General features: G+C 55.1%; 2 protein-coding genes across 3 annotated transcripts; one reads left to right on the top strand and one right to left on the bottom strand.

Moving 5' to 3' along the window:
• The first annotated feature begins 475 nt into the window (after positions 1–475).
• ACTN3 (actinin alpha 3) lies at positions 476–13,557 on the top strand. 2 transcript variants are annotated; one of them, XM_041722984.1, is made up of 21 exons: positions 477–658; positions 4,665–4,779; positions 4,956–5,075; positions 5,389–5,475; positions 5,553–5,640; positions 6,112–6,190; positions 6,275–6,356; positions 7,053–7,138; positions 7,440–7,532; positions 7,966–8,196; positions 8,312–8,459; positions 9,506–9,656; positions 10,230–10,338; positions 10,430–10,570; positions 10,836–11,018; positions 11,431–11,565; positions 11,660–11,839; positions 12,229–12,375; positions 12,463–12,528; positions 13,029–13,187; positions 13,270–13,557. In XM_041722984.1, exons 1-21 carry the CDS (start codon positions 512–514, stop codon positions 13,426–13,428), a joined length of 2,706 nt encoding a protein of 901 aa, XP_041578918.1. In that variant the 5' UTR covers positions 477–511; the 3' UTR covers positions 13,429–13,557. The 2 variants fall into 2 exon arrangements, with proteins under 2 accessions (XP_041578917.1, XP_041578918.1); XM_041722983.1 differs by having other exon boundaries at positions 476–658; positions 12,229–12,528.
• A 140-nt stretch (positions 13,558–13,697) lies between these two features.
• CTSF (cathepsin F) lies at positions 13,698–18,584 on the bottom strand. The gene is made up of 14 exons (XM_041722985.1): positions 18,295–18,584; positions 17,957–18,055; positions 17,596–17,680; positions 17,442–17,503; positions 17,242–17,317; positions 16,553–16,666; positions 16,285–16,433; positions 16,100–16,196; positions 15,940–16,020; positions 15,161–15,280; positions 15,017–15,081; positions 14,827–14,917; positions 14,340–14,398; positions 13,698–14,258 (listed from the first exon to the last, which is right to left on the bottom strand). Exons 1-14 carry the CDS (start codon positions 18,502–18,504, stop codon positions 14,184–14,186), a joined length of 1,383 nt encoding a protein of 460 aa, XP_041578919.1. The 5' UTR covers positions 18,505–18,584; the 3' UTR covers positions 13,698–14,183.
• Between the last annotated feature and the right edge of the window lie 2,277 nt (positions 18,585–20,861).

The following is a 20,861-nucleotide window of genomic DNA, read 5'->3' as shown; positions in this document are numbered from 1 at the left end:
GGCCTGGAACCCCTTCCCATGCTCGAGTGTCTCCATCACCCCAGAAAACATTCAAACAGGTTGGCGCCTCGGTGTTTCTGACTGTGAAATGGGGATAGGGCTCTCTGTTTCCCACCAGCGCGACGCAGGCAGAGGGTCAGGAGGAGGCCTAAGAGGCAGCTTGTAGCGGTCAACAGTCACTATTATTATCGTCATCTCCGTTGTACTCATGAGGAAACAGAGAGGGGCCGTGGCTTTCCCATGGTCACACAGCACCCAAGAGGCGAAGCCGGAACGGGAACCCCGAATCTCCGCTATGGGATCCACCCCGGCGCCCCCAAATCCTTCAGTCCCCTGGTCTCAGGGCAACCTCTTGCCTGGTCCCTACCCGAACGCCCTCGCCCCCATCCGGCCCCACCCACCTCCCCCATATTTAGCGCGAATCCGATCCGGGGCTGGGCCGGGCGCTACTTAACGCGGCCCGGGTGTTCTGGAGAGCGCGGAGCGGAGCGGAGCCAGGAGCCCCAGCAAGATGATGATGGTTATGCAGCCCGAGGGCCTGGGGGTCGGGGAGGGGCCCTTCGTGGGCGGCAGCGGGGGCGGCGAGTACATGGAACAGGAGGAAGACTGGGACCGCGACCTACTGCTCGACCCGGCCTGGGAGAAGCAGCAGCGGAAAGTGAGTGCTCACCCATTTTCAGATGGCAAAACTGAGTCCTGGGAACCCGAGCTGTTTGTCCTTGGCATCTCAGCACGTTGCGGGCAGAGCCCGTTTTGACCCAGAGTTCCACGACCTAGTCGGGGTTCTGCCCACCAGTCCTCCACTGTCTCCCAGAGCTGGAAGAGAGGGCTGGGAGAACTCGTGAGGGGTTGAGAATAACAGGAGAGTTTCTGGGGTCCCTGCCCCCCATCATCACCCTGGGCCTCAGGTTCATCACCCTGGGCCCACTGTCCCACTTCTGCTAGCAAAAGGGATTGGGTGAAGCCCAGGAGATACAAGTTTGGGGAGTGTGGGGAAAATAATCTTTCTCCCCAGACCCCTCGACTCTCTTAAATATCCCAGATCCCACCCTAAGGACTTCCAGCTGGCAACTACTGGACTTGGGTATGTGCGGGAGGAGACAACCCTCTCAGACCCTCCCTACTTTCTCCTCTCTGTTCTCCCCATCCTGGGCTTCATTGCCACACCATCCCAACTGTCAAATGAGGAAACTGAGGTCCAGAAAGGGACAGCGATAGGATCCAAATCATATACTGTCAGAAAACAGGATCCCTCCCCCCCCAACCTGAGGGTCTTTGCTCCCTGCTTGCCCCTGCCCCCTGCTTGCCCCACCCCCACTCCTTCCCAAGATACCCCTCCCCACGCCAGGGGCCCTAAATCTGCTAAAAAGGTCACAAGGCCAAGAAAGAGGGGAGCCTGGGTCCCCTTACAGAGTAACCTGACTCTCTCGCCAGATGGACACTTTGTGCTGAGGCAGCGCCTTGGGGGAGCTGGCATGGGGCACATGAGCAGCTGCTGCCCAGACCCAGCCTTGTAGGGCACTCAGGCCCCCTCCCTGATCTATTTTCACTCCCAGACTTTCCCAAGTGGAGGGGGGAGGACACCTGGGTTCCCAAAAGAGAAGATGATCCGGTCTAGAGTGAGGAGACTGAGGAGTGGCAGGCCAGGGAGAGGGAGGACACCATGAAGTTATTGGACCCTGCTGAGCATTTGCCAACAGTATATGACTCCAGGAAAGGGCAGGGAACAGGAGTGCTCAGTAGAATTTGCAGGATCTGAGAATCCTAGGATTTAGAATCAGAGCACTTCTGCAGGGTTAGATGACAGGAGATGACCCCAGAGTCCAGGAGGCTCAGCTGACTAGGTCTGGGTGACACGCCTCCCCTCTGGATCCTCCTGCACCTGTCTCCAAGCAGGGCTGGGTCCTTGGGTCTGGCAGTCTCCTGGTGATGTCATCCCTGCCTCTGGCTCCAGCTGCCATCTGCTCTGTGACAATTCTTACCCCCACTCCACCCACCAGATTTCTCTCAGATCCAGGTCCACATGCCCTTCATAAGACACATGTTAGTCTGTAACTTGCCTTCCTCATTCAATAAAATATCAGGAATACCCTTCCATCCCAGCCTACAGCCTCCCACTTCATTCATTCATTCAACGGTTGCGCAACGTAGATGCTCTGTAAATTAAGCAGCATCCCTGGAAGTTGGCCGTTCCAGAGTTTCTTTCACCTCCAACCCGAGCATCTCTGTACTCAGCTCAGCCCCGTCCTACCCCTGCCTACCCCTTCCCTACCCCTGTGTCTTGGAGCACTCCTTCCTGCTCCTGCCTGATGCCTGAGTCCTCTTCATTCAACTTCATTCAAGAACATTCATTCAGTATTTCTTAGGGAGGTCCTACCCTGGGCCAGGCACTGTGTTGTCAGGACTTTAGCAGGAAACAAAATAAAGCCTCTGCCTCAGGAAGCTTACACTTCAGCAAGGAAGAGTGTTTCTATCCTCTGGCCTTACCCCATTCCCCTTCCTGACACCCTTCCCCCCTCCCCCCCCATTCCAGTTGCCAGCTTCTCACTTCTCTCTTCTGCTCTGCCAGGCTGTTTGCCTCCACTCTGCCAACAGAAAGAGCTTTCTAAAACACAGTTCTGCCCGCCTCCCTCTGCCCAGAAGCTTCCCTGATTCCCTGTTGCCCTCAGGATCAAGTTGAAATTCCCTGGCTTAGCACCCAAGATCGTGCATGACCTGGCCCCTGCGGCCCCTCCGGCCCGCCTCTCACCACTTATACCTCAACACCCCCAGCTTCATTCCAGTGGCACCCAGATAGCTGTAACCCCACAAACCTAGCAACTGTTTCTCACTGCTGAGTACTTGCCTGCGTGGCTGCCTCTGCATGAAATGCCCTTGCCTGCCCTTCTCTGCATAATTCCTGGTCTTTCATTGTAGCTCAGATCAAATATTAGCCTTCCCCAAGAGATCGCCCACATGATTTGAAGAACGCTTTCCTGCTTTTCCCTGACACTAGTCTCCCCTAGCACTTCTCAAACCAACACGACTCTTTGATCAGCTGTGAGCTCCTTTAGGGCAGGGATCACATTTCATTAAGTCATGTTTGTCAGATGAAAGAATGCCCTTTCCTCTACCATGGGAGCCCCACCCAGTCCTGCATTTCCCCCTGCTTTATCTTACACCCAGAGCATCTCAGACTCCATGGTTGGAGAGAACTACAGAGACTAACTGCCTTCTCCTGGGCTTGGGGCCCATCAAGTAGTGCTCAGCACTCACTTATATACCTCCAGTGACAGGAAGCTCACTCCCTTTCCTTATGACAGTCCCTTGAGTATTTAAAGCATCATCTTTCTTTTTTTAAGATTCCATTTATTTATTCTTTTTTTTTTAATATTTTTTTAAATTTTTTTATTTATTTATGATAGTCACAGAGAGAGAGAGAGGCAGAGACACAGGCAGAGGAAGAAGCAGGCTCCATGCACCGGGAGCCCGACGTGGGATTCGATCCCGGGTCTCCAGGATCACGCCCTGGGCCAAAGGCAGGCGCCAAACCGCTGCACCACCCAGGGATCCCCCATTTATTTATTCATGAGACACACACACACACACACACACACACAGAGAGAGAGAGAGAGAGAGGCAGAGACACAGACAGAGGGAGAAGCAGGCTCCATGAAGGGAGCCTGATGTGGGACTTGATCCCGGGACTCCAGGATCACACCCTGGGCCGAAGGCAGGCGCTAAACCGCTGAGCCACCCAGGGATCCCCCTAAAGCATCATCTTTCAAGTCCACCTTCTAGGGCAGCTGAAAAGCTGGCTGAGGGAAATAATTCCAAAAGACTTCCAGGGCCATCTCCCAGGATTAATTTATTTGTTGGGGGGGAGTGCTCTGAATTCTAGAATCCTACCAAATCAGAGGAAGAAGGACATGGGACATCATGAAGTCTGGCCAGTTAATTGCACAGATGGGGAGACTGAGCACAAGGAAGGGCAAAGGGTATGCTCCAGGTCACAGAGTGAGTAGTATAGACTCCATCAAGGACTCTACAGCTGATGGGCTTGAAGGCTTGGTGGGTTAGTGGAACTTGTGTACCAGGCTGCAGGTCACCTCCATTCCCAGTAAACACAGAGCTGCATAGCAGCCCTCCCATCCCAGATGGAGGCTGAGGCTGGAGCTGACTCTAGGGAGAGGAAAAGGGCAGTCACCTCCAGGACCTAGGTCAGCCTGGTCCTTGTGCCCAGCTGGTCCCTCGCGACTGGCAAAGCTCTTGTACCCTCGTGTTCTACTTGGAGGCCAATTCACAATAGCCCGGGATGTCAGTGGGGCTGAGATGACAGTAACATTGGTGCACAGTCCAGAATTTTTCAGGTTTTAGAAGGGTGCAATCACCCTGCATTGGCTCTTGTGTGTCAGAGGGTCCCACACTTTGGAGCATACACTTTGCAATTTTCCAAATCCCCCTCCAGTACTTGAGACTGGCCAAAGCTGACATGCTCCAAGTTCCAACTGGGGCTGGTGTGGGCCCTAGAGACCATTTTTTCTTCTCCAGGAGAACGAAAGCTCAGAGGGAAAAGGGGACTGGTCCTGGATGCAGAGAAGCCAGTGGCTGGGGCCTGGGGTCTGATGTCCCTATTGTCCCCCAGACATAGTACTAGGGTCTGAGTGCTGTTCTCTGCCCTCCAGACCTTCACTGCCTGGTGCAACTCACACCTGCGCAAGGCTGGCACCCAGATTGAAAACATAGAGGAGGATTTCCGCAATGGCCTCAAACTCATGTTGCTCTTGGAGGTCATTTCAGGTGAGGAGGGCAAATCAATGCACAGGGACCCCAGGACCTAGGGGAATCCAGAGAGCTAGGGGGAACATGACAGCCGGGTGCTGGAGGGGACATGGTGGGGGAGTGGGAAGTTTGAGGACAATGTCTTCAGCTTCTTCTTGTGACCTTTGACCCTTGACCTCTCCTTTTACACCCAGGAGAGAGGCTACCCAGGCCAGACAAAGGCAAGATGCGCTTCCACAAAATTGCCAATGTCAACAAGGCCCTGGACTTCATTGCCAGCAAGGGGGTTAAGCTGGTGTCCATTGGTGCTGAAGGTGAGGAAGTGGCAGGAAGAGGCCTGGGAGGGGCTTGGAGGGTGGTCCTGTCAGCAAGTCACTTCTGGGACCCTATCTTTTCAATTGTGGGGTTACCCATCCATGCTTCATGGGAGGGACCGTTAAGGGGCAAATGAACCTGAAGTGCTGGCACAGGACCCGGCATTGGTAGGTGTTCCATGATTGAACACTTCCTGGGTACCAGCTCTGGCATGGGAGACAAGGGCCAAAGAATGGAGCAGGGAGGAAGGCAACTGAGGCAGTATAGGCCTTGAATGCCAGATGGAATCTGTCCGCATTCCCCACCCTACAGAGATTGTTGACGGGAACCTGAAGATGACCCTGGGCATGATCTGGACCATCATCCTTCGCTTTGCTATCCAGGACATCTCTGTGGAGGGTAAGTGATGAGGAAGCCCGTAGGGTGAGAGGGCCCAGATCCCTCCCCAGCTAACACTTTTCCCCATCTCCACCCAGAAACCTCTGCCAAGGAAGGCTTGCTCCTGTGGTGCCAGCGGAAGACAGCTCCGTACCGCAACGTCAACGTGCAAAACTTCCACACCAGGTCTGTCAGCCGGTCAGCACAGCACTCGGGCTTCTACTGGGCTCTGGGGCACAGAGCAGGCCCTGCCACAAGCCCCAGGAGTGGGGCCACCACAGCCAAGTTCCCGGAACAGTGTCTGAGAGGAGGAGGGTTCAGTCGATGTTGAATCGAGTCTAAGAGGGTGAGGGAGGATCCCTGAGGGAGTGCACTGGAGACCTCCCTGGAGTGGCATTCCAGCCAGAGGGACCCTTGTGAGCAAAAACCTAGAGGCCAGAACCATCCAGACACTGGTGTGGCCCAAGGACAGGGTATATGAAGGAATCATGGTGAGCTTGAAGGAGATGGTCCAAATCTGGTAATGAAGGACCTCCGATGCCAAGCCAAGGAGTTTAGACTACTCCATTTTACTGTCCTGATGGGGATGCTCCTGGAGGGAGGGTAGGACAGAGCCTCAGCTTGAATCCAGGCCTGACTCCCCTTCTCTCTGTCCAGCTGGAAGGATGGTTTAGCCCTCTGTGCTCTCATCCACCGACACCGCCCCGATCTCATCGATTATGCCAAACTACGCAAGGTAGGCCTCTGCCGCCTCCAAGCCCCGACTCCTCAACCTTGGCCCTCAGCTGACATTTCACCTCCCCTGCTCCCACCCACCTAGGATGACCCCATTGGCAATCTAAACACGGCCTTCGAGGTTGCAGAGAAATACTTGGACATCCCTAGGATGTTGGATGCAGAAGGTGAGAGGGAGCCCCACACAGGCGAGGACTCTGCTCATTGACTAGAAACATGGTCCAATCTTCACCCCTTTGCCCCCTGCTCTTCCCTCCCCTGGAATGCTCTCCCCTTCAGCCCACCCTCTAGTAAAACTCCTTCCTGTCCCAGGCCCCCATCTCCAGGAGCCCTATATCCTGCCCCCCTGCCTCTCCTGTCTCTCTCCTAATGGCACCACCCTCTGCCTCACATCTCAGTTATACTAGGGTCACCTGGGAGCATAGGAGCTCCTTGGGGGCAGGTCATGCCTTTTGTCCCTTTGGCCGAGCAAGGCTTTAGTGAGTTGAGGCAGCAAATATTTTCTGAGTACTTGGATGTGTGGGTACCAATGGATGAGGAGAACTTGGGGAAAAGACAGATAGATGGCCCCAGAGTGATGGGATGTTAGACACACCAGGCACTGTGCTTCTCGGGGGCTGTAGAGTCTGCTCCCACACCTGCTCCCTCACGCTTTTTTCACCCCATACAGGACAGTAACTGGGCCCTAGGGTGATCAGAGAGGGCTTCAGGGAAGAGGCAGACACTGGATTTGGGGTAGCTGGCAGCTAGTGGCTGTGACCCTCCCATCTCAAGGGGGCTCTCTACCTGGTTAGGGGCATGAGTCTGTTCCCCAAGCCTGGCTTTGGCCAATAGCCAATAAATACCTCACTGCTGTCCCCTAGACATCGTGAACACCCCAAAGCCTGATGAAAAGGCCATCATGACCTATGTTTCCTGCTTCTACCATGCCTTTGCCGGGGCCGAGCAGGTAGGGGTTCCCTGCTGCTGCTGCTCAAGCTGGGTTTGTGGACCAAGGGACCTAACCCTGGCAGCATCCTCACATTTGGAGGTGCTGGCCCCCCATTGGGTGGGAATGCCACTGTCCCATCTGCATATCCTCAGTCTCTGGGGAATTCAGGAGTAGAGGCACCTGGCCTGGAAGCTCCCTCCTCATCCAAAAAGATGTGCTCCCCTACTTGCCAGGTTTTAAGGGCTTTACAGAGGAAGGCTGAGTTGGGGTGTCTGCAGCAGTTCGTTCTAGTGCCCACTTTCTTCAACTCCAATGATAGGCAGAGACAGCTGCCAACAGGATCTGCAAGGTGCTGGCTGTGAACCAGGAGAATGAGAAGCTGATGGAGGAGTACGAGAAGCTTGCCAGTGAGGTGAGACTGAAGCCTCCCATACCTGTGCTCTCCTGACCCCGGCTAGCCCAGGCCTGGGCTTGCAGAGCTCCCCTCACCTTAGAGGGGCCTTGGCCTCCTCCCACCTCTTCCTGCCATCTTCACTCATCTCCTGCCCCTTCTGCCTGTCCAGGCTCCTGGTTGTTCATGGATCCACTCACCATTCATTCATCCACTCAACCTTTATCCATTCACCCATATTTAGAGCAGTTGCATGGCTCTTTGCTTTGTGCCAGCCTTCACAGGCCCTTGGACTAGGACATTTACTACCCTACTCCTTCCCTGATGAGTGGGGACCCGTATTCTGCTTGAGGCCTGGCCTTCTGGCCACAGCCCCAGTATGGGTAGAGAGGGGTAGGTGGGGCGAGCAGACCAGCTCAGAACTCTCTGCACTGTACCTGCCTGGCCTTGGCAGCTGCTGGAATGGATCCGTCGCACCATACCATGGCTGGAGAACCGTGTGGGCGAGCCCAGCATGAGTGCCATGCAGCGCAAGCTGGAGGACTTTCGGGACTACCGGCGCCTGCATAAGCCACCCCGAGTGCAGGAGAAGTGCCAGCTGGAGATCAATTTCAATACACTGCAGACCAAGCTGCGGCTGAGCCACCGGCCCGCCTTCATGCCCTCCGAGGGCAAGCTCGTCTCGGTGAGCCAGGCCAGGGGTAGAGTGACCCCTGCTCTGCCCACATCCTCTAGGTGACATTGGCCCCATCTGTACAATGGGCAAACCCTGATGGAGGGCACCTCTGCCTGCCCCACAGGATATCGCCAATGCATGGCGTGGGCTGGAACAAGTAGAGAAGGGCTATGAGGACTGGCTGCTCTCAGAGATCCGGCGCCTGCAGCGGCTCCAGCACCTGGCTGAGAAATTCCAGCAGAAAGCCTCCTTGCATGAAGCCTGGACCCGGGGTAGGAACACCTCATGGGCTTGAGTCTGTCCTGAGGTAGAGACTGGTATGGGTGCGTGGAGGGGGTGTCCTGGAGGTATGTACAGGGTCAGGAGAAGTGTTCTGCCAGGAAGGTAGTGACTCGTTTTCTAGACCCACTCTGACTTTCTGTGCAACCAAGTCACTGCTCCTTTTTGGGCCAGTTTCTTCATCTGTAAACCTGAGCCCCTGTCTCCTGGCTCTGGCCTTCTGTAGCTCAGCTCTGATTAATCTGTCATTTATTTGTACCTATAGCAGGTGGGTCCCCAAGCCTAACAGCAGGAACGTTAGGCTCAGAGCATGCTGATGGCAAAACACTGCACGAGTCAAATATATTGCTCTGTATGAAAACATTCATTCTGTATTCTATCAGGGATTTTGATCCTACAAATAAATGATCCCTGCCTATAAATAACAGACAAACGTTAATAGTGGATTATAGGCATAAAGGATAACAGTGGTTTGCTACAGCAAGAATTCCTTAAATATATAGCTATTTATGGGACTCTGAGGTTTCTGAATCTTTAAACCTGTTAGCTTCTCTGCAAAATGCAGTGGCCCTCAATAAATAGCTGCAGCTATGATTATTATTGTTATGATTTTGAGAAATAATGGTAATTCGTTCTCAAAGCGCTTTTACATTCATCATTTATTCATCCAACAAATATTCCTAGGTCTACCAAGTGCCAGGCACTGTGCCAGGCATTGTAGAAGCTGGTGAGCAAAGGAAACCAGGTCGGAGCTCACTGGGTTTAGAGTCGTTGGGAGGTAGTTCGCTATGCAGTAATACCCCAACTGTACCGAGGACCACCCTGAGACTTGCAGAATCAGGGACGCTGACGTCATTTACAGGTCATACCCAGGAGCAGGAGCTTCACTTAATTTTATCACCCTGGCATCGCAGAACAAACCCCCTGGGCAGGTGTCATCACCTGCAATTTCACAGATAAGGACTCTCAGCCTGGCTGGAACCCTGGCTCCGGCCGCGGCCGCCGCTGGGTGACCCGAGCCGGGCCTCTCTCCGAGTAGGGAAGGAGGATATGCTGAGCCAGCGCGACTACGAGTCGGCCTCCCTGCAGGAGGTGCGGGCGTTGCTGCGGCGCCACGAGGCCTTTGAGAGCGACCTGGCAGCGCATCAGGACCGCGTGGAGCACATCGCCGCGCTGGCCCAGGAGCTCAAGTAGGCGTGGTCCGCTGCTGGGCCCGCCGCTCGGTGACGACTGCCCTACCTGGCTTCGCCCCTCGCCCGCTCTGCTCCCCACTGCCCTCCTCAGTTCAGGAACCCCGCCTTGGTGTCCCATCTTTCCCCATCACCACTTGATCCGACCCTCCTCCCGTAACCCCATCCCTATCGCGGGACCCACACTCTATCGGCGCTCCGCCTGCCCCACCCCCGTGACCTACCCGTTTTCTGACCGTCCCCTTCAACTCCGGGCCCTGGCCAGCTAGCTCAAAATCTCCCCGTCAGCCTTGGCTTCCCCGCCTCCTCCTGTAAACTCGCCCCTTCTCGCACAATCCCACCACCCTCATCCAAACTTCGCTGGGGACTGAAGCTTTGGGCCCGCGAGCACCCCATACCCAAGGAATGCACTGGAACCCTTATCTCCACCTCCCCGGAATGCTCTCCTTCAACCACACCTGCCCTGGCTCCCTAGCGCCTTCACTACCTCGGGCATTTGTTCCAGTCCCAGGAAGGCAGGAGGAAATCTAGGCTATGGTCTGACCCCTCCATTATCCCCTTTCTGGTCCCCAGTGAGCTGGACTACCATGAGGCAGCCTCAGTGAATAGCCGCTGCCAGGCCATCTGCGACCAGTGGGACAATCTGGGCACACTGACCCAGAAGAGGAGGGACGCACTAGAAGTGGGTTTGGGGGCCAGGGCGCTGAGGGCTGGAGACTGGAGGCTGGTGAGGGTTGGGCAGGCTGCTGACTCACTATCCCCATGGCCCTTAGCGGATGGAGAAGCTCCTGGAGACCATTGACCAGCTGCAACTGGAGTTTGCCCGTCGGGCAGCACCCTTCAACAACTGGCTGGATGGTGCCGTGGAGGACCTGCAGGACGTGTGGCTGGTGCACTCAGTGGAGGAAACCCAGGTGGATGCAGGGGTTCCAGTGTGGGGGGCTGGATGGGGTGATAGGGAAGCTGGCCTAGAATCCTGTCAGCCCTTTCTTTGGGTTCCTGGGGACTGAGGACCGGAGGGAAACCCCAGTTCCCAAATGTTAGGCTGGGAGACAGGAGGCCTGCATTGAGCCAGCCCTGCTGTGGACCCACTGGTTGGCCTGTAGCACATTGCTGCCCTTTCTGTTGCCTGTGGGAAGTGGAGGCTGCTGGCTAATGCTGCCCACCTGTCATTCCCAGAGCCTGCTGACTGCACATGAGCAATTCAAGGCTACGTTGCCAGAGGCTGACCGAGAGCGAGGAGCAATCCTCGGTATCCAGGGTGAGATCCAGAAGATCTGCCAAACGTATGGACTGCGGCCCAGCTCCACCAACCCCTACATTAACCTCACACCACAGGACATCAACACCAAGTGGGACATGGTCAGTGCTGCCTCTGACCTCTCCCTGCCTCCCCCCAGCCCCCAAAACCTCAGCTGTCCCAAGCTACGGATCTGGGATCTGTCACAGCCTTTGTGGGGCACTGGATAAGCCACCCTGCCTGTCACGGCTCCATCTGTAAATTGGCTGTAACAGCATTTTTCTATCAGGCCTGATGTGAAGTAGAATTAAGCCTGGGGTATGGACATCTTTATAAAACAAATGAAATTACAGTTGTATCATCGGCCCCATTTTACAAATGAGGAAACAAGCCTAAAGAGGTCAGGTGACTTGCCCAAGAGCTTGTTCGTCTTGGCTGACAGTAGCAGAGACTACTCTAGGGGTTGGAGCCTGTCTCCCCTCAAAGCTGTCATCTGGCTCAGTGGCCCCCAGGCACAAGCACCCTTCTTCCCAGGTCCGAAAGCTGGTGCCCAGCCGTGACCAGACCCTGCAGGAAGAGCTTGCCCGGCAGCAGCTGAATGAGAGGCTCCGGCGACAGTTCGCAGCTCAAGCCAATGCTGTTGGGCCCTGGATCCAGGGGAAGGTGGAGGTATGGCTTGGATGGTGGGGTCAATCTGGGCGAGGGAGGCCAGGGCCAGGCCACAGGGAGCTGGGAGCTCCCATCCTGCCTGGGTCCCCTACAGGAGGTGGGGCGCCTAGCCACAGGGATGGCTGGCTCTCTGGAGGAACAGATGGCTGGACTGCGGCAACAGGAGCAGAACATCATCAACTATAAGAGCAACATTGACCGGCTGGAGGGTGACCACCAGCTGCTGCAGGAGAGCCTAGTGTTTGACAACAAGCACACCGTCTACAGCATGGAGGTGGGACTCACCTGCTTAGAAGGGCGGGAAGATGGTCCTGTCTGGGGAAGCCCAGGGAAGCCATAGCTGGACACATCATGCATGCGCCAGGAGGGCCCCCAGTACAGCTTGGCCAGGTCCCCCAATGCGCCTATGGGGATACTGAGATCCAGCGAGGGAAGGTAACCCATTCAGAGTCACATACTGGTCTAAAGCCAGGCCAGGATTGGTCATGATTGGTTGACAATGCTTAATACAAAATTAAGTCCTCAGTGGAACCTCCAGATAGGGACAAAGGCCCAATAAGGTGGAAGACTTGCCCAGCATCACACAGCAGATTGGGAGTAAAGCTGGAACTAGTGGCCAGGCACTGGCCACGTACTGACTTGGCCTGTTACCTGTACCCCCAGCACATCCGCGTAGGCTGGGAGCAGCTGCTCACCTCCATTGCCCGTACCATCAATGAAGTGGAGAACCAGGTACTGACCCGAGATGCCAAGGGCCTGAGCCAGGAGCAGCTCAACGAGTTCCGGGCATCCTTCAACCACTTTGACCGGGTCAGCGAGGGCCCAATTCTGTGGGCGGTGGATGTGGGGGCTGGTGGGGCTGGAGGACCAAGTCTGACATGCACTCATGCACTACAGAAGCGGAACGGGATGATGGAGCCTGATGACTTCCGGGCTTGCCTCATCTCCATGGGCTATGATCTGGTGAGTGCCCCCAACATGCATCACAGGAGTCCCATCAGCATCTCTCTCCTGTATCACGATCACCTTCTGTATCTCTCCCACCTTCACGTGCCTTTCATTTCCCCATCACTCCCACTGGGGCTGGGAGAATTACACTTCGCCTCAGGGCTGTCAAAGGCTCAGAGAGGCAAATTAATTTGCTCAAGAACACAGCTAGGATTTGGACTTGGTTGTATGTGACTTGAAAGTCTGAACTTGCAACATGTTTACCCAGAGAAAAACAGCACTACAGAGAACTCCAGAAAAAAAGGTCAGGACCAAAGGGCAACAGGGGCATTGCCAGGGGCAGGAGGCAGATTTCAGTTTAGTAGAAAGAACTTCCCATAAAGCCAGACCTAAGGCTGCGACACAGCCCACGGAGAGAAGAGAGGACTTTGTAACTGGGGTTGTCAAGCCAAGGCTGGACAGAGCCTTCTGGCTTTAGCACCCATATGTGTGGTGCCTGGCCTCTGTCCCTGCAGGGAGAAGTAGAGTTTGCACGAATTATGACCATGGTGGACCCCAACGCAGCCGGCGTCGTGACCTTCCAGGCCTTCATCGACTTCATGACCCGAGAGACAGCTGAGACTGACACAGCTGAGCAAGTTGTGGCCTCCTTCAAGATCCTGGCAGGAGATAAGGTGAGCCCCAGGCGGTGAGGGGGCTAGAGTGCTGGGACAGGGAACAGAATCTGTGTGTCCTCAATAACCTTCTCTCCCCCAGAACTACATCACTCCTGAAGAGCTGCGGCGGGAGCTCCCTGCTGAGCAGGCCGAGTACTGCATCCGTCGTATGGCACCCTACAAGGGCTCTGGGGCTCCACCTGGAGCCCTGGACTACGTGGCCTTCTCCAGTGCCCTCTATGGGGAGAGTGACCTCTGACCTCAACCCCTAAGACTAAACGATTTGGAGAGGGAACTCCCTCTGGCTGATCCCATCCATCCCTTGGGGCAAGGGCCTCAGAGAACAGCCTGCTACATACCTCTGAATAAAGACCCATCCGTGAGCTTCTCCCCATCTCCTTTTCGTTCCTGAAGCAGAAGCTGGGCCCTCAGGCTCCTGGACAGGACCAGCTGCCCACCCTTGACCTTCCTGAAGTCCCTACCACCCTTATTTGCCTGTAGGTACTGAGCATTCACACCACACTGGAGCCTAGGACACCTCTTTATTGCTGTTAGAAAAAGGTGGTTACAATAGTTTCTCTAGATATGTAAGGAAACACTGTCCCTAGATCCAGGGGTACCAGAAAATTTATAGCATCAGAAAGAGGAAAGCCAGGGAAGGAAGCCAGAGCCTGCTGAAGACAGAGCTGGGTTTAAGACCAGAACATTTTCTTCCCACCTGCTCCTTACTCAAGCCCAAGGTTCTGGCCCCAGCTTCAGTTGCCAGGACATCATCCTTCATCTCAAGAGCCTCCTAGCTACCACAAGTCAACAAAGGTGCAGTTGGGGAGCTTCAGGATAGGAGTGGGGTGGAGGGGGTAGGGGCTTTGCCCTCACCCAGTTCCTTTTGCTCACCCTGAGGTACCCGGTGCCTGGCCCTCAGTCAGCTGTGCCTCCTGGGAAGGGGCCTGGACGTGCAGGCCAGGCTGAGGAAGAGGTGGCTCTGGTCAGCACCAGGTCCTGCGCTGGTGCTCCTTAGTTCACCACTGCCGAGCTGGCCATGGTGTTCACACCACAGGCCCCAGACCCACGATGCAAGTAGTAATAACCCTGGAGGGATGGTAGGTGGGCTGGTGAGGACAGGAGGGCAAGATGTGACTGGAGAGCCAGGGCCAAGGAAACAAGACTCACCTCCTCACCCCAGTCAGTGCCCCAGCTGTTCTTGATGGCCCAGAAGGGTATGCCAGAGCCTGGGAAGCAGTGCGGAGTGCAGGGGGTCAGGGGCCCCCGATTCTCCAATCAGGGCCCCCAGCACTTTGCACTCTCCCAATCTCTGCTGTGGCCTACTGTGACAGGTACTAGAAAAAGAGCAGAAAGCAAGACAGGCCCACCTACGAGCCTCCTGGAGACCTGATGTGGCTCTGGTGTTTGGGGGGGGGGCACCCAGCCACCCACCTCTAGCAGATGATTGATCTGTAACAGTTCAACCTTCCACTGCCTCAGCCTTCCAACCCAGAGAGGGGGTGGATAACTCTGGCCTGGCCCACGGCCTGAAGCAGAGGTAAGGACAGGGTTCCCAGGCATTCCTTCAACTTCCCCCTCCAAAGGTCCTGAAATGCTGTGGTCCAACCTCTGTGATCTGAGGTGGATGGGCAGAGAGGGGGTCTGTGGAACTCACGGTTGCCATAGCCCACAAGCAGCACAGCGTGGTCGATGAGCCAAGGGCTGCAGAGGGGACGCAGTGGGTGGGAGATCCCATGGCGGTAGAACTGGGGGTGGGGAGAATAAAGAGTAAGGGGACACCTCCAAGGTCAAGTAGCAAGGGAGTTGGCAAGAGTTGGTCAGGGGCAGCAGAGCTAAGGCCTTACCTGCATGCCAAAGGCATTGATGGCAACGGAGATGGGGCCCTTCTTGGCCAGCCAGGCTGCCAGCTCTGAGACAGGTGAGGGACAGTGTCAGGGACACCCAGGCCCAACCCCACCTGGCCTGTCCCCACCATAACCCTTACTTACTCTGCTCATTCTGGCTCAGCTCCACTGAGTCGTTGATGTAGACCCTGGCCTTCTTTGCAGAGAAACTGCAGGCCTGCAAGTGGCCCTGGTAGCTGTAGTCATCCTCGGTCTCCAGCCCTCCTAGGGAATGGTGGGTGTGGGATAGGGTAGGGAGAGAAAATCTAGACCCCCGAGTACCCTACACTCATCTTCTCCTGGCCAAGGGCTATACCCAGCCCCTTCTGTGAAGTCTCAAGGTCCCCATCCACCCCAGACCAAGGCCATGCACTCTAAACAACAGCCTCCCTCTAGAGATGACAAAACAAAGGGGGCTGAGGGAGTAACCAGTGAGAAATGTGGCTGAGATGCAACTCCACTCTCATTTTCTGATCCTTACTCATCCCAGCACTCCTGGGACTCTTCACTTTGGCTTGCTCGTCCTACTCAGTTCTGCTCCTGATTTGGCCCAGACCCCTGCAGGCTCTCAGTCGCTGTACAGCCACCTCAGTCCCTCAATCTTTCATCCTTGGGCCACTGAAGCCCACTGCTGAACTAAATTGCCAATTTAAGTCAATACCTCTTCTCAAGGGTGAGGTGTGTTGCTACCTGGTTTAGTGGTATTACAAAAATACCAAGACCCTCTGCTATGCACCAAGAGCTTTAGGTATTATCTCCTTACTTAATACTCAAAGCATTCCTAAAGAGCTGATTTGTTCAATGTCTTCATTAAAGATTAGCATTGAGACCTGAACCCAGTTCACGTGATTCCCACCACCCCTTCTGATCCCATGAATGCATACCCAGAGTCATTATGGCTGTGTAGGCATTGGAGGGCAAGCCACCCAGGCAGGCCTTGTCCACCTTGTCACAGTCCAAGAGCTCTAGGAGACAGAAGGCTGGTCCTGAGGAGCCCTCTGGAGGGGCTGGGCTGGGGACAGGGGTGTAGAGTGGGATGCTCACCCTGCTCAGAGAGGGAGAGCAGGGTCCCCTCTTTCAGGAACCACTGGCCCTCCACATTGCCGGTGACTGAGAAAGCCCAGCAGGACCCACACATGCCCTGCAAGAGACAGGCAAGATCAGGGCTGGGTACCCTCCCAACCCCAGGGCAGTCCTCATGTCCTGCCATTGCTTCTTAGGGGTCCAACCTGGTCCTTCACTTTGGTGACAGCCCCCTTACTCCTCCAGTCCCATTCAGGTGGTGGGGCATGATCGCTAACGGACTTTGCTAGGCGCATCTTCTTGCCACGGTTCTCTCTTAAGAGTGGATTCAGGTAAATGGTACGGAACTCCTCCTCTGTGGGCAAAAGTGAGCAGGGGATGGAGACTAAGAGTATAAGGCAGCCCTGATCAGGAGCCTTGGGAGCAGACCCTGACTCTTTCAGGCTCCATGAGGGCTCTGGCCACTACTTCTACCTGTAAGGTCACTGAACTTGGTGATCCCATACTGAGCTGTGCCACGGTCTAGTGCCTGGATCTTCTGTGCTCGTACCATGTTGTTGGAAAAGACAGACATGCGCCACTCGGCTTCTGAGAACCAAGGAGCAGGAGAGGAAAGACTTAGACCCCAGGCAGATCATAAAAGGAGAGGTACTTGGGACTACCAATCACAGATTTCTCTGAGAAGTAGGTGGGCTCTGGATCAGGCCTAAAGCTCTTTCCAAGGACAGAACTCTGGGGGAGGGCTGGGGGCAGGGGGAGGTCCAGACCTGCAAGTGATGAGTGGAAGGTGAAAATAACTTTTGGGGCCACACTGAAGTGATGGTATCCCAGGAGTGAAGGCAAAACCAAAATGGGCTCCAAAGGGCATCCTCAGACAGGGGGTCATGGGAAATGACTACCAGCTGAGAAAATCTGGCCTTTGCCCCATCCCATTCTATCCAGACTGATGGAGACCCCGTGCTTCCTGACCAAGAAAATCAGATGCGAGAATGGGCCAGGTAACCGTCCAATCCCGCAAGGCTGGGCAAGAACTTGGGGGATTTAAGGGATCCTTGAAAGGATGTACTGCTTCTTGTGTCCTTCCCCTCCCCAGCACCAAGGTACCAAGTGGGGAGAAGGTCCTGATCTGATTGGGACAAGTACAGCCAAGGCTGGATCCTTACCCTCTTTTGTCTCATAAGTCCGATTATAGGTGGTAACAAACTCCTTGAAGACTGAAGCCATTTTCACTGAAAAATCCTGGAAAGGCACAGGGATCTTTAAAAGAAATCCTTCTCACACTGACCAGGAAGCCCAGGCCAGGGTGACGGAAAGGGGGAAATAAAGCAACAACCAGCTAACCAGATGGAGATGGGCTCCTCACCTGGGGCAGGGGGTCCTTGTTCAACAGTGGAAGGACTGAACTCAAAGTCTCATTTCTGTCATCTGAATAGGGTTGGAACAGAGAAGAAATCAAGGCTGAACCCCGAGTGAAGTCTGATCTGAACTATGCCAGTATCCTTGGGCTATCCCAGCACCTGTAACCTTGGTATCCACTGGGCCACAGTCCCGTCTCAGCAGCATGTGTTTTCCTAGCTCATCTAAGACTTCGAAGCTGCAGAGCTGGAAGGAGAGGAGGAAGCCAGTCTGAGGGTTGGGATGGGAGCAAGGCCTTGGCAAGATGGAACTGGAAGATCCTTGTGTGAAGATCACTTCCAGGGCAATCACCCCCACAAGTGCAGAATGAGGCAAAACCAGCACTCTGTCACCCCCGCTCTTAAAGCATTTTAATTTCTGGCCCTAAGGGCCTGGGAAGTGACTCAGGGTGAGGTAGTTGCTGCCTTCTCTTGACCCAGACTTATCATGAGGGCAGGGAATCACAGGAGCCCTATCACTTACCAGGGTTTTCTTGGACACAGGGAGCTGGCACACCGTGGGGTCGTTGCAGGGAGGCTCCTCTAGGGTCGCCTTCAGGGAGAACAGCGACCCGTGGCCCGCCTGGATGAAGGGGCGGGTGAGGCAGGCACATCTACTCCCCCCACCCCCGCAGCCCATCCTTTCCACAGCCCCGCCGCCACCCCCTTCCCTCTCCCCATCACCAGAAGTTCGTCTCTCGGGCGTCCAACGCCCTCACCCCTGGTCCCGGCCAAAATTCCCGACCTTTGGACCAGCCACCCCCTCCCCTCCGCCCCGCCTCTCGCACGCCCCGTGAAGCCCCACCCCTGGCGCGTTCTCACCCGACGGACGCGGCCGCGCACCGCCCCCAGCGCCGCCCGCCTCCCGGCAGCCCGGCCGCGGTTGTACATCTCCAGGGCGAAGCGGGCGGGCCCCAGCAGCTCCGGGTACGCCGCCTCCCGGGCCTGCGCGTCGGCTGCTTGGCGGGGCGGGGCGGGAGCGGCGCCCAGGAGTAGCCCCAGCAGCGACAGCAGCAGGAGCCAAGGTGCCATGGCGAGGGCGAAGCCGGATTCCCGACCAACCGACTGGGCGGAGCAGCCCGCGGCCAGAGCGGCCGGCGTCCCTCCCCCTGCTCCCGGGGCAGCAGGGCGCCGGCCAATGGACGCGGGCCCGGTGCGCCTGCGCACCCTCTTATTTACGCGAGGCACGTGGGGCGCGCTAGCTACGCGGGAGGGTCTTCGCCAAAGGGGGAGGGGGAGGGGAGAGGGAGACTGAAAGGGTGGGGAGGAGGCCTGGGGTGGGTACCCTGCAGCCTTGCGGCAGTTCTGTGGACACGTGGGCCGAGCTGCAATCTTGGAATAATCCTCTTAGGCCTTGGAGCTGTTTAGGGAGGGGAAAGGAAGCTGGCTTGAGAATGACAATAGTAACTAACTGGTTTGGTTGGTTAGTTTTAGAGCTTGGGTTCACAGCTTGATGGCCTCTTTTGAGGCTCCTTGGCTCATCAGCAAACTGGCACTTGGGATTTGGTAGTGCCTCGGGCTGTTGTGAGGATCTGACACAAACACGCAAGGGCATACGGTAACAGCTAAAGCGAGGTGTCCGGTGTAGGGACTGTTCTTTGGTTTATTCAAGCTTTCACAGCTGTGTTCCAGGGCCTAGCAAGAAGATGCGTGAACAGATACATTGGGCATAGTGCTGCCTGCTTGGAGTTCAGACGCTAGTGGAGAGAAAGAGAAATTGTCCTGCAAGGTGTTCCCAGCCGGGAAGAGAGAGTTTAAGGGAATTGAGGAAATCCCAGAAGGGGATGGAGGGTAAATTTAGGTTTACAGAGTGTGGAGAACTAATAATAAAGCTCACCCAGCGCAAGCCTGACTTGTTACGGCAGCAGAGATCTAAAAAGATGAAGTGAGGGATCCCTGGGTGGCGCAGCGGTTTGGCGCCTGCCTTTGGCCCAGGACGCGATCCTGGAGACCCGGGATCGAATCCCACATCAGGCTCCCGGTGCATGGAGCCTGCTTCTCCCTCCGCCTGTGTCTCGGCCTCTCTCTCTCTCTCTGTGACTATCATAAATAAATAAAAAATTAAAAATAAAAAATAAAAAAAAATAAAAAGATGAAGTGACTTTCCAGCTACTCAGAAATAAGTGCTGAAGCCAAACCAGAGCCGGCTTTGAGCTCCATCCTGGTTGAGGTCTGAGAGGAGATGCCCTGAAGGATTCCAGCAGGTGCTTCTCTCTCCCTGCTATGCACTCCCCAAGTTAGGCTCTTAAGGGTGCCCCCCCCCCATCTCTTACTGGAAAAAATCCCAGGACCTTAATACTGCTTTCTAAATACAAAGTGGTGGAGTAAAGTCCAGTTTGTCCTCACCCTGCTGTGCACTTGAAATGCCAGCGTCCCTCTATTTGCATCTCCTGAGAAGTTCAAGCTCTTGCACACCTCGGAAACCTCACACTGCTCTTCCCTCCGCCCACTTCCCAGACACCTTTCAGTTCACAGTTTAGAGGACACCCCCCCAGAAAAACCATCCCTTACCCACCCCCACTGACCCTGGCTGGGCTAGCTGCCACTGCTGCTGTACTCCTAGATGCCTGGCTCCTGAACTTCCTCTCACACTGGGCTGCAATTTCCTTTTCACTTGTGGCTGTCTTCCAGTAAGCCAGGAACTGGTCAGGGCAGGGATCCTATTGTCCTGCTCGCTGTCACTTCCTCGGCACCTAGCACAGTGCCCTGCTACACGTAATACCTACTTAATAGGTGTTTGTTGAATGACTTAATGACTCCTTTGGCATGCCCTGGCTTGGGCGTGATGTCACCCAACTTTCATTTAATGCATAACATCACTTTCTAGAATGATAAATGGTATGACTATGGCCAGTCATGGTCATGGCAGAAGAATCTTAGAAATGTCTGCTGTGGTTGACCCAAGCCCCCTACCTATGTCTATGGGAGGTCACATACCCATGCTCCCACATGCATTTCATCTCCTGAAAGGTCTGAGGCTGAATGAATTAAAAATAGGGATTTCTATCAGCAAAGGCAGTGGACTTTTCTTAGATTCGGGTTTCCAGAGATTCCACACTGGCCTTTGTGGGAAATAATCATCTTCCTCAAAGTTTGCTCTCTGGACCCTGGAGCCACCTGAAAAGTGTCTAGGGAAGAGGGTGACTAGTTTTCTCAGCAGAGTGAGGCAAGAGAGCATAATTATAATTAATGGTGCAGGGTGGGGGGAGGAGAGAGGAATATTTAAGGCATACCTTTGTTACCTTGGGCAATTCTCACAACCCTGGAAAACAAATATTCCAAGTGAGGAAATTGAAACCAAGACAGAAGAATTGAGAGGACCCCATGAGAGAAAAAGCTGATTTTTTTTTCTTTTCTCCTTTCCATACTTCTATGCATGCACCCCTGCC

Source organism: Vulpes lagopus, chromosome 11, assembly GCF_018345385.1.
Source record: "Vulpes lagopus strain Blue_001 chromosome 11, ASM1834538v1, whole genome shotgun sequence".
Taxonomy (NCBI): Eukaryota; Metazoa; Chordata; class Mammalia; order Carnivora; family Canidae; genus Vulpes; species Vulpes lagopus.
This window is presented reverse-complemented; position numbering and strand designations above follow the sequence as displayed.